Source organism: Carcharhinus amblyrhynchos, chromosome 4 (assembly GCF_965287045.1).
Source record: "Carcharhinus amblyrhynchos chromosome 4, sCarAmb.v2.hapA, whole genome shotgun sequence".
NCBI classification, from domain to species: Eukaryota; Metazoa; Chordata; class Chondrichthyes; order Carcharhiniformes; family Carcharhinidae; genus Carcharhinus; species Carcharhinus amblyrhynchos.
In genome coordinates this window covers 24638682-24652076 of record NC_137327.1, presented here as the reverse complement: position 1 = coordinate 24652076, position 13395 = coordinate 24638682, and the positions used below count along the sequence as shown (strand labels likewise).

The window sequence follows — 13395 nt, the reverse complement described above, 5'->3', positions numbered from 1 at the left end:
GAGTGTACGTTGAATACAACAGTTTAACATGCTGTCAGAAAGGTCATGTTGGGGTTATTGTGGGGAAATTGTTGAAACCCACCCAGCATTTGATTGTTATAAATGGCAATCTGTTTGCTTGAGTTAGGAGAGAGATGAATTATAAACTGAAAGAGATGGTGGCATTATAAGCTGCAGATTAGACCACCTGATAACTATCTACAGTAACTCAGTAGCAATAGTGTTATCCCTGAGAGGTTGTGGAGCAGAGTTTCAAATGTGATTCTACTATCCCTGCTAAAAACTGATTTTGTGTAATGTCTCGATAAGATTGCATTGAAAACTGTCCATTGTTTCCTGTGTATGACATTGAAGATTTAGACTTGGAGTAATTTTACCTCAGTGTCCTGTGTCACCTTCTAAGAAGAACAGGCACCTTGGGCTCAAGTGATCTCCTTGGTCCTCAGGGAATTTCATCACTTGCCCTCCATGTCAAATACAAATTCTAAACCATAACACCAAACTGTGAATTAAGACGATGTGCGCAGTAATGTTGTCCGCGCTGTATGTAGCTGGATTTTTTTTTGAAATGTTGTTTTCATATTATTGCAATGAACATATTGTAGGTTTTTTCTACTCTTGTGCTTTCACAGAAGGTAAGTGCTTTACTGTGCCCTGTTTAAGTAATTATCTAATATCTGTGTAATATATAAAGATCACCTTCATGATGTTCTTTACCTCTGTTATTATTCCTAAGCAATAATACTGCAAGTGCACGTAGGTAGGAAAAAGCTGGTTCTATTAATCATGATGTCATGGGGAAGTGAGAATCCATCATATCTTTGATAGGCTAATTTCATGTGGTTCAGTTTTTTTTGAACAGATACAGACAATAAGCGAGCAGCTTTTTATAGCATTATAGAAACCCTACAGTGCAGAAAGAGGCCATCTGACCCATCAACTCTGCACCAACCACAATCTCACCTAGGTCCTACCCCCCATATCCTTACACATTTACCCACTAATCCCTGCACCTTAGGACACTAACGGGCAATTTTAGCATGGCCAGTCAACCTAACCCCACACATCTTTGGACTATGGGAGGAAACCCACGCAGACATGAGAATGTGCAAACTCCACACAAACAGTGACCCAAGCCAGGAATCAAACCCAGGTCACTGGAGCTGTGAGGCAGCAGTGCTAACCACTGTGCTACCGTGCTGCACAGTTTTGTCCATAGTACATGAATCATAGCTTTTTCACCTATCTATATTGATAGTAGAAATTGATAATTTGATCTCTTTCGGTAATAACTCAGTCTTAGCGCAATTACAGTACATCTACTTGTGCTCTAATCCTGAACTATGTTTGTCAGTGGTGGTTCATAAATGCATGATTTTTCAATAAATTGTTAACCTCTAGATGTGGTGCCATCAGCAAAGTCAACATCACTTTCGTTGTCTTTGCCAGATTATTGATGATAACATGAAAGTGGACCAGTATATTTCTGGAAATGTATGAGTATTCTGATGAAACAAACATCATTTACTGCAACCTCCAAGAACAACATCATTAATTTAGCTTGGCAGCTTATTAGTGTTACACAAAAAGCAGTTAGGACCACAAAACCTGATGCAACCAAATATTTGAGCAAATTTAGGACTACCACTGCCTCTAGATATAAGATTGAAAGCATCAGAAATTGACCATTCAGCTCCAAGATTACGTATGATGTACTGCACAGGAAGAAGTAACCCAGTCTAACGTCGGCATCTCCACATCATACTGCACAAGAGTAGACCATTCAGCGCAATCAGTCTATGTTGGTGTCTCTGCTCCACACAAGTCTCCTCCCACCTTTCCTCATGTAAATCTACCATTTTAACTGTCTGATCCCTTCTCCCTGTTATGCTTGTCTTGCTTATCCTTAAATACGGGCGGCACAGTGGTTAGCACTGCTGTCTCAGTGCTAGGGACCTGGGTTTGATTCCCGGCTTGGCTCACTGTCTGTGTGGAGTTTGCGTGTTCTCCATGTGCCTGTGCTCCATTTCTTCCCACATATGAAAGATGCGCTGGTTAGATGGATTGACCCGAACAGATGCCATAGTGTGGTGACTAGGAATTTCACAGTAACTTCATTGCAGTGTTAATGTAAGCCTTACTTGTGACACTAAAAAACAATAAACTTTTAGATTAATATACTGTTACATAAGAACATAAGAACATAAGAAATAGGAGCAGGAGTAGGCCATCTAGCCCTTCGAGCCTGCCCCGCCATTCAATAAGATCATGGCTGATCTGTCGTGGCTCAGTTCCACATTCCCGCCCTCTCCCCATAACCTTTAATCCCCTCTCTTATCAAAAACCCATCAACCTGCGTCTTAAAAATATTTAGCGAGGTAGCCGCCACCACTTCAACAGGCAGAGAATTCCAGAGATTCACCACCCTTTGAGTGAAGAAGTTCTTCCTCAACTCCGTTCTAAACCGCCCCCCCTTTATCTTGAGGCTGTGCCCCCTAGTCCTACTGTCCTTTCTGAGCGGGAAGAGTCTCTCCACCTCTATCCTATCCATCCCATCAATCATTCTGTGAAATAGGTTTTCTTTATTCTGGGGTACTCTTTGGGTAAAGAAGTTTCTTAATTCCTTTTTGGATTTCTTGGTGATAGTTTTATATTGATGATCTGTAGAAGAGGAAGCATACTCTTTGTAGCCACAATTAAAATATTTTGAAGGCATGTCTTAGGTCACCTCTCAGCTATCCTCCAAGAGAAAGTGACGCAACTTGTCAATCCTTTTCTGGTTATGTATACCATACATTTCTGGTATTATCTACGCAAACGTTCTCTGCCCCCTCTCCAGTGCCTCTATATCCTTTTTGATAGTATGATGACTGGATTGCAAGCAGTATTGTTAAGTATGGTCTAACCAAAGTTTAGTATGGGTTTAGCATCACGTTTTTCAACAGTCTGACACTTTCTGGTATTTCACTTCTAAACTCTAAAAACCATTTTGCTGACTAAATATATTAGTGCAGTTCAGATGTTAAAATAGGATTCCATTAGCTTTGACTTGCTCTGAAATAGCAATGGGGTCACCAATTATCAGAACATAGGACACTCTAACTCTTCTAACTGAAGCAATATTTACTGCTTTCCACTTGATTTGATAACGTTTTTGAGGGATTTGATTTTCAGTGTTCACTAACTGTCTTTCCATCCACTGAGGGAAAGTGGAATGGATTTTAGATATAAGTGTATTCTTTCCCATTGTCTGCTCTCATTGTTGCTTGAGAGACGATTCCGCTTAGTTGACTAAGGTGTTGACTGTTCAAATTTTATCCAGGGATCGGCAATAAATGGTGGTCTAACCAGTGACACCCACGTCCCGTATCTAAAAAAAAAGGCAAAGGAGACCAGTTTACTGACACCTGATTTTGATTTGATTTTATTATTATTGTCATGTGTATTAGTATACAGTGAAAAGTATTGTTTCTTGTGCAATACAAAGCACACCGTATGTAGGGAAGGAAAGGCGATAGTGCAGAATGAAGTATTAGTCATAGCTAGAGTATAGAGAAAGATCCACTCAATGCGAGGTAGGTCCATTCAAAAGTCTGATGGCAGCAGGGTTTTCTGGTAATTCAATTCTAAACTTTAAAAACCATTTTGCCAACTAAATAAATTAGTGCAGTTAAGATGTTAAAATTGGCTGTTTATAAATTGGTATGTATCCTTGTATCTTTTTCTGATAGAAGAAGGTGGAAGAGAGTATGTCCAGGGTGTATAGGGTCCTTGATTATGCTGGCTGCTTTTCTGAGGCAATGGATGGGAGGCTGGTTTGAGAAATAGATTGGGTTTTGTTCAGGACCCTTTGTAGTTTCTTGCAGTCTTGGATAGTGCAGGAGTCATACCAAGCTGTGTTAGAATCAGAAAGAATTCTTTCCATGGTGCATCTGTAGAAGTTGGAGAGAGTTTTATTGGACATGCCAAATTTCCTTTGTCCCCTGACAAAGTAGAGGTGTTGGTGGGCTTTCTTTTCTATACATCCGCATGGCAGGACCAGGACAGGTTGGTGACCTGGACACCTAAAAACTTGAAGCTGTCAACTATTTCTACTTCGTCCCCATTGATGTAAACAGTCTGATCCACCAATGATTAACCATTGGCTCTGAAAAATAAATCACATTTGTTAACCATCCACCTGCAATTGTCTTGACTAGCTATGGAAATTTTTTTCAAAGAACCTAACATCTAGGTTTGTAGATTTGATGCCTTTGAAGTCGTAGATAAAATACGTTTGCTACATTTCAATAAAAGCTAAGTTAATGTATTTGAACTGTAAATCTCTGTGATTTTAGAGAGCGAAGAGGATGTTCAACAGCAAGTTTAATAATCACCAGAAAAATTGAGGATAGGAAGGTTCAGGCCAGAGAATGCTAGACTATTCTCAATTCTCAGTGTTATTTACTGAGTGAATTGTTGGCATTTGATCAAAGTTTTCAGTACTACCTGAGTCACAACACTGATTTGTAAAAACATTAAAATGGCTTTGGAGAAATATTTTTAATTGCTGCTAATCCTTTAGCACATAAATCAGTTGATCCATTTAAGTTAGGCTTGACTGACATTTTCAGTTAGTCAGAATTCTGATTTCATATAGTTTCTAAAGTGTGTCCCTTTATTGCACTAGAGTTTCTGAACACAACCTTTTCTGATGTAGGATTGTTTAATTCCAACATAAAACACACTGATTCTGTTGAATTAAGCATATTTTTAAAATTCGGAGTAAATCATTTATTCATTTGGCAGAATGGAATGTCGACTTCTGTTTTCACTGAAGCGATTACAAGTCATCAATTCCCATCAAAATATATAACTTCTTGGAGTCAAGTTACACAATCAGAACCAATTAATCCTTTTGGCATTTTTTCAGGTAGTGAAGCTGCTGTTGAGATATGGTGGGAATCCTCATCAGAGTAACAGAAAAGGAGAGACACCACTGAAAGTTGCCAATTCCCCCACCATGGTGAACCTGTTACTGGGAAAGGGTTCCTGCAGTTCTAGTGATGAGAGCTCAACAGGTGAAACCAGCATAACGAATGCAACTATTTTATTTGTCACTTGATTGTAACTCATTGTGTCATTGGTTGTGCAGTTGGCTTAAATCAACACCAAACTGTTCTGTTTATCAAATAAGTTCAAATTGCACTTGAAATTAACATCTTTGTACTGCAATTTAGAATTTACCTAGTGTTGTTAATTTCATTAGACTGAAGTTGACACATTTCAGTTTTATATAAATTTGGGCGACCCAGTGTCACAGTGGTTAGCACTGCAGCCTTAAATGGCAGGTTTGATTCCTGGCTTGGGTCACTGTCAGTGCGGAATCTGCACCTTCTCCGTGTCAGTGTGGGTTTCCCCCATGTGCTTCGGTTTCCTCCCACATTTGAAAGACGTGCAGATTAGGTTGATTGGCCATGATAAATTGACCTTTAGTGTCAGGGAGATTATCAGGATAAACATGGGGTTTTGGTGATGTGGCCTGAATGGGATTGTTGTCAGTGCAGGCTCAATGGGCCAAATGGCCTCATCCTGCTGATTCTACTGATTGGTCCTTCCTTAAAAAGGTGTGCTGGAAAAATGACTCAATCTTTGAGAACACAAACAGAATTTTATTTCATGCGCAAAAATACAATAACTATAAATATTGGTAGTTTGTGCATCCATTGAAAGACAACCTTTTATTTGTTCTCAAGGTTAAAAATTATTGAAATTATTTGTCTCAAATGTTTTTGCTGAGAAAATGAGAATGCAGTTGGCATGTTATGAATATATAGTGACTAGGAAGCCACAAGATCAGTGTACAAAACAATTTAAAGCTTGTGCATCAGTTTTTTAAAAGATTTTTAAAGTGGTGCTGTAAAATTATTTACTCTCTTTTATTCATTTATATATGTATTTTATTTCCACATAGAAACTTCAGAAGATGAAGATGCTCCCTCAGTTGCACCTTCCAGTTCAATTGATGGTAATAACACAGACTCTGAGTTTGAGAAGGGCCTACGGCATAAAATCAAACGACAAGAGTTATCTAAAACAGTAACACCAGTCAAGGATGAATATGAATTTGATGAGGATGATGAGGAAGATAGAATACCACCTGTTGATGACAAGCATTTGCTGAAAAAAGATTATAGAAAGGACATAAAAACGAACAGTTGCATTTCTATTCCTAAATTAGAGACAAAAACTTATTCTAAAAATTCCCTTCTAACGCCAAAGAAAACTCCACGCCGTATTTTATCTGACACCAACAGTTCAGATGAAGAGGATAGATTAATATGCTTCTCTCCTCCTTTAAATAGGCCTTCAGTGCACTCCGGTCTGCCCAATGCAAGTTCTAAACAAAGAGAATCACCAGTGAAGAAGCAGCAAAAGGAAAAAACAAAAATGAAAAAAAAGTGGAAAAAAGAGATCAAAAACCAGGAAGTCAGATTGGGTAAGGATGAAGACCAATTCAATTCATCTGCAACAGAAAGTGATGACTCAGAAAGTGAGGAGGAGGATAAGGGTTCGATACAGAGTGGAGTTAGTATGAAGGACTCTTATATGAGCCTGAAAGAATCAGCAATGTTCTCTTCATTATCTGCATCCTGTTCTTCCTCTCAAGGGAGCTATGTGTCATCAAAGCATATTCCCAGTCTTGCAGAACAGCATTCTAAACCTTGGCGAACTGACAGTTGGAAATCAAATATGTCGCCTGTCTGGTCTGATGTAAGCTCTTTGTCAGAGTCTGTGAGAACACGACTCACAAGTGAATCTGACTATTCTTCGGAAGAATCAAGTTTAGAGTCTATTAAACAAATGAAAGAGACAAAGGACCATAAAAAGAAAAATCTCATCGATGGAGATGTTACGCAAAAGAAAATGACAGACGATATCTTTAAGATGTTGAACACAGATGGTATAGTTCGAAAATTTGATAAGCAGGGCAAAGTTGTTAAAAAACATAAAGTGAAACACAAGCACAAAATGAAAGACAAGGAGAAAGGGCGATCACAGAATATTGTGGCAGGCCCAAAAGCTGAGAATTTAGATATGGAGGAGTCTAAGCAAAAAGCAGACAAATCTTTAAACTCAGAAAGTGAAAACCTTTCAATTGACAGAGTAAAAGTAATTAGACATGATAAAGAACAATTGAAGAAGGAAGAAAAAGAAAAACTTTTTAAAGTCAAATCTGAAGAAAAAGACTGGTTACTTAAAGATGATATGGGGAAAGCCTGTAAAGAAGAAAAGTTAACAAAGAAAATCAAAGACTCCTCCAAAGATAACCACAAATCTGTGAAAGAGGAGAAAGACAAAATGTCTAAAGTTGATAAAGAAAAACCCTTTAAAGAAAAAGAAAAACCTTGCAAAGAAGAAAAGCTTAAAATCCATAAAAATGATAAAAAGAGAAAGGCAAAGGACAAATGTTCAAAAGGTGAAAAACATTCAAAACCAGATAAAGATAAAAGTGTTAAAGATGACAAGGAAAAACTAAAAAAAGAAAAGACTCGCAAAGAGGAGTCAGATTATGAGACCAGGAATCAGTTTGTCGACAATGACGATAGGTTTAGTGTGTCCGATCACGACGATAAATGGTTTTCAGATTTGTCATCTGACTCTTCTTTCTATGATTTAAAAGGGGAAGATAATTGGAGTATTCCAATTAAAGACTTCAAGGAACACCGAGATGGTGCAGTAGGGAAACTGCTTGTTGAAACTATGAAAGAAGAATGTAAGGAAAAGAAAAAAGAATTTAAATTAAAAGAGAAACGAGAACTAAATGAAAAACGCCATGATAAAGACAACTTGAGAAAGAAAGATCGCGATTATGTGGAAAAATGTGCAGAGAAAAGGAAGGACCAATCTGACAAACATAAGTTAGGGCAGGGCTGTCCTCTGGAAAAAGAGAAAAAAAGAAAAGACTCCACTGAAAGTATTAAAGACCGAAAAGATAAAGATGTCTTTGAAAACATGAAAGAACGCAAAGACACCATTTCTGAATACAACAAGGACAGGAAAGACTTTAAAGGAAAACCAGAAGATGCTGCCAAAAGTGATTCGAGAGAGTTTGGGAGTGAATGTCTCTTCAAAGAGAAACCTGAAAGTGATTTCATTGGAAGAACATTGGAAGCAAGGGAGAGACATTATTCGGGGAAAGAGAAGGACAAAAAGGATGGAACCGAAAAGAAGGATAAAACAAAAATGGAAAAACTCAAAGAAAAGTCTAAGGAAAAGATTCCATTGGAAATTGAACAGGAAAAAATTGAGAAGAGCATGATTGATAAATTCTTAAAAGACAAAGAGACTGATAAGGAAAAGCTGTACAGGGAGTCGGGTAGTTTCAAAGACAAAAGAGAACAAAAGGAAAAGAACAGAGATCTCGTCAACAGAGACAAGGAGAGAAGAATGTCTTCAGAACTAAGCAAAGAGAAGAGAGAGAAAAATGTAATGGAAAAACACACAGAAAAGGAAAAAGATCTTGTAGAAAGAAAAGAGAAAGAAAAATCAGACAAACAAAAAGGAGCTGAGCTGGAAATAGGAAAAGAGAAGAGCTGGCACAGCATAGCAAATGACATCTTCACTGATGAAAGTGGTGATGAAGTAGACTACTGTGAACTCGGAAGTAATGAAATGTGCAGAAGTGACTTGCTGCTTGAAAAGGAGGAGATGAAGCCAGAGAAGGAACTATTTCCACCTGACAAACACCGAAAATACTTAGCTGACAAACATCCTTCAGGGAAGCAGAAAGATAAAGAATTGAAAGATAAGAAAAAGGATAAAATATTGACAGACTGTGGGAAAGACAAGAAGGATAAAGGCGTGTCTGACAGACAAAAAGAAAAAAAAGACAAAGAATTAGCTGATAAATTTAAGGAAAGAAAGGACAAATTGTCAACAGATTCCAACCTAGAAAAGAAAGTCAAGCCAAAACTTCCAGAAAAGATAGAAAAGCGATACTCCAGTGATGAAAAGTTGAAAGTTAAGATCAAGGAGAAAATTGACAAAGATTTTTTGTTAAAAGAAAAAAGGCTTTCGAAAGGAAATGCTATAGAAGAGGAAAAGAAATGCCTAGAGAAACCACAAGATACAACGTTCAATGAATTTAAAGAGGATTCCAATGACAAGAACAGTGAAATTTCATCTGATGGTTTTGCAGAAAGACCACATGATTCCACAATGTGTGGCTTAAATGATGTTTTGAATATTGGTCAGGATATTGGAGAGGAAAAATTAAAGGATTCTCTTCCTATTATGTACTTGCATGAAAAAATTAAAGAAAAGGAGAGAAACAGGCATTCATCATCGTCTTCATTGTCCAAAAAAAATCATGAGAAAGATAAAGTAAAAAGAGAGAAACGAGAGAAGTCAGAAGAATTCAAAGAAGCTACTTGTAAAAGAGAAGGTCCACCATTTGAACGAGAAACCTTGATGTCTGATTGTGATTTTATAGGTCATTTTATGAAAGTTGAGAAAGATGATGACCTAGACAAAAGTGGGGATGCTATGTTAACTGAGAAGAAAGATAGGAGTGAGTCTGAAAAGGAATTGTCTAAAAAAATAGAAAAAGTTGCTAATACTTTCATCAATATCAAGGAAAGAGATAAAGACAAAAAGAAGAAAGACAAACATAAGGACAAATCAAAAGATGACAAAGAAAAGCACAAGGAAAAACATGGAGAATTGACTGTGGTCTTCAAACATTCAAAAGAAGAACAAAAAAAAGACTCTCTGTCAATAGTTAGAGAGTCAGGTGGGAATAAAGAAAAAGCAAAAGATGACTGTTTCAAAAATAATGAAATTAAACAAAAGGAAAAAGTCAGAGATGGAACAGAAAAGGACAGAAATGAATCCTTTAAATTTCGAATGAATGAAAATGATAAATTAAACCAATCAAAAGAACTATCCCGTAAGGACAGCAGGCCGAAAGAAAAGCTTTTGGTTGACGGAGACCTGATGATGACCAGCTTTGAGCGTATGTTAAGCCAGAAAGATCTAGAAATCGAAGAGCGTCACAAAAAACATAAAGAAAGAATGAAGCTGAAAGAGAAGCTGAGGCATCGCTCAGGAGACCCCAAGTTGAGGGAAAAATTCCGAAGTACGGAAGAAATACGGAGGAAGAACTGTGATACGTCAACAAAAAAAGCAGGTTCAATTGATTTTCAACAACGAGACAAAAAACCTAGAGATCAAGGACCAAGTCAAATCGTGTCACCGGATATAAAGACTCAGCCGGTTTCTGGTCTCGAAGTGAAAGATTGGCTTTCCACTCCTGGGCTGAAGGAAAATTTGCCTGCTTCACCAAGATCTGATCAAGATAGACCCACAGGTGTTCCAAAACTGACTCCAATAGTTTCTTGTCCAAGTTATGAAGATTTGTTGCCTGCACCCCATACACCTAACTGTGTGAATGAAGATTTTACTGATCTGTTTGAAGGAATAGAGTCCCAGAATGCAGTGACCATGTCTACAATATCCATGAATGCTTGCTCCCCTTCCTTTTTTGATAAATATATAAATGTCTCCACTAGCATTCAAGAGAACCCAAATTCAACTAGCTCCGTTCCTGTTCCAGGCCTCTATCGATCAGTGTCGATGGATTCCAGGAGGCCACTGGAAGAAGAATTTAACATTAATTCTGAGAAATTCTACAGGCAACAGAGTGTGCCAGCATCAGCAGATTATGATGCTTCTGTTCCTCAGCCAATGGAGGAGAAATCAGTTATTCAGCCTGAGGGGTTCTCTGGCTTGTCACCATCATATGTTTCACCTGAGTATGGAATTTCCTCACCACAGTTGGAACATTGCCATTCTAGAGTGGCTGAAAATCTTAACCCTTCACCCGAAGGTGTACTTAATCATTTGCAGACAAAATCTTTGCCATCAAACAAATTTGATCCACTGGAGCAGTCTCTAGATAGTTTAGTTACTGATTTTAGTTTGCCATTAGATCCTTCAGAACAGCAACCAAATACTCCTTTGACTTCTCCTAACTCAGCTTTAAATGCCACTCTTCTGCCTACATCTGGAGACCCATTTTCTGCTAATGATGCCGTCCAGAATAAACTAAGCTATCCCTCTTCTCCACACAGACTAGGCGAACAGCTAAGCCTGAGCCCTATGGATAATTCTTTGGACCAAACAGTGAATTGGTCAATGTGTTCGGAGTTGCAGTTGAAGCCGCCCGAAATATCACTTTGTGAGCCTTCCAAGCCCCTTTGTCCATCAGAGACCATGCATACTGCAGTGATGCCATTTGTTTCCTCTATTTCCTCTCCTTTTCCTGATTCCCCTGTTGAGTGCCCAATGTCAACCTCTGACTTGGTGCAAGATAGAGACAGAAGTGATATGGCAGGAGTGGACCAAAGGAAAGAGTCTGCAGCTTTAGATATCCCATATATGTCTCCAGATAGAACAAATTCACCATTTGATGCTTGCAAGTCACTACCTGATAAATGTGCTAATAATGTGCCTCCAGAAACACACAACTTATCTGTGGAAAACCAGCAGGAACTAATAAAGTCAGCAGAAAAATGTGCTCAGCTGCAGCAGAATATTACTTCTGAAGATCAGGAAGAACCCTTGTGGAATGATCCTTTTCCAAATTCTATAGATGATCTTGATCTGGGACCATTTTCGCTTCCAATGCTGCCATTACAAGACAAAGAAGACCCAGTCATTGAAATGACAGAGCCTGAAACTGAAGAAATTGCTAAGATACATGACACTAATGATTCTGCAGCTGTGAATACTCATACTGAAGTTATAGGTTGTCTTTCTGTATCATCAGAAGAAAAACATGATGCTATTACTGAAATCCTAAAGATGGAGCCTACACTAGTAGAGGATAAAATTGAGGATAGCATCAGTACCATAACAGTGGAAAAATCCCCAGTAAAAACTGAAGATAATGAAGAAAATAATATTCAGCCACTTGCAGTGCAACCGACTGAATCAGATACAGAATTTGATGATAAAACTGTGGATGTTGCTCCAAGTTGTTTGGCAAATGGTGCCAGTTTCAAAGTACCTGAAGCTACAGAGGCAATAGTTAAGCCAATAAGTGAGGCAGTAAAACCAACCAAAGCAGAAGAGATTCCTCAACGAATCACAAGGAACCGAGCACAAATGTTGGCTAATCAGAGCAAACAAAATAATGCCGCCTCTTTGGAGAAGGATACTGTTCCAGCTCATTTGGGAAAAGCAAAAGGGCGAACAGCGGACGACGATGATGCACAGGCACAGCATCCACGCAAGCGAAAAATCCCTCGTGCAAATCACCAACCGATGATTCTCAACCCATCAGCACAGCAAACTCGAGAAATAATCCAACAAACGTTGGCTGCTATTGTTGATGCAATTAAATTAGATGAGATTGAACCATACCACAGTGACCGATCAAACCCCTACTTTGAGTACCTTCAAATTCGTAAAAAAATTGAAGAAAAGCGTAAAATCCTATGCTGTATTATCCCACAAGCACCTCAGTGCTATGCTGAATATGTCACATATACTGGTTCCTATTTGCTAGATGGAAAACCACTCAGCAAACTCCATATCCCTGTGGTAAGTGGAAACATTAATATTTTCTCCCCAATTTTTGTCCTCCTTACAGTTGCTGGATACAGTTCCATGGGTTGGTAGCTTGCCCAAGTAATCACTGTATGAAAGCCATCTTATTGTCAATGAGCCATTCAGGAATGGAGGGCATTACTGTTCTGAAATATCACAATCTCACCCAATGTCAATCTGCAATTTAAATCTGACATTTTTTGTGCAAATTAAAAATCCTGTACTTTCAAATGAAACAATATTTATCAATATAGTTAATTCAAAACCTTGTCCAAAAAATTAATTTTGGTTATTACTTTTGAGCCCTGTCTGGCATCACTTTTCTATGTATATAACATGCATCTTATTACAAACTACATATTACAAATTGCGTAGGAAACCTAGGTATTGGCATTTAATATTCTAGCAGTCTGAAGGACTTCTATGACATAGCCAGCCAAGTGGGTAATAAGCATGAGTGAAAATAATCAAGCTTTTACATTTTGTAAAGAATAAATCACTTTGATTTTTTAATAAATCTGAAAAGATGGTGCAGAGGTCTTGTCCCTTGACTAGTAATCCAGAGACTTGGGGTAATGCTCTTAGCGCCAAGATTCGAATCAACAGCAGATGGCAAAATTTGAAATGCATAAAACATCTGGAATTAAAAGTTTTTTTTTGTAATCTGGTTCCCTATTCTTTTAGGGAAAGAAATCTGCTATGCTGCCTGGACTGGCCTACGTGTGACTCCAGACTGCAGCAATGTTGTTAACTTTTAAATGCCATCCGAAACGGCCTAGCAAGCCACTCAATTATATTCAA

At 38.2% G+C, this 13395-nt stretch overlaps 1 protein-coding gene across 1 annotated transcript in view; it reads left to right on the top strand.

Annotated features, from left to right (window-relative positions):
- The window catches only part of ankrd11 (ankyrin repeat domain 11), a 218199-nt gene that overhangs the window by 166011 nt on the left and 38793 nt on the right, over positions 1-13395 (top strand). Inside the window, exons 8-9 of the mRNA XM_080186859.1 lie at positions 4913-5060; positions 5954-12588. Coding sequence (XP_080042985.1) covers positions 4913-5060; positions 5954-12588 — 6783 coding nt within the window. The remainder of the gene's footprint in view (positions 1-4912; positions 5061-5953; positions 12589-13395) is intronic.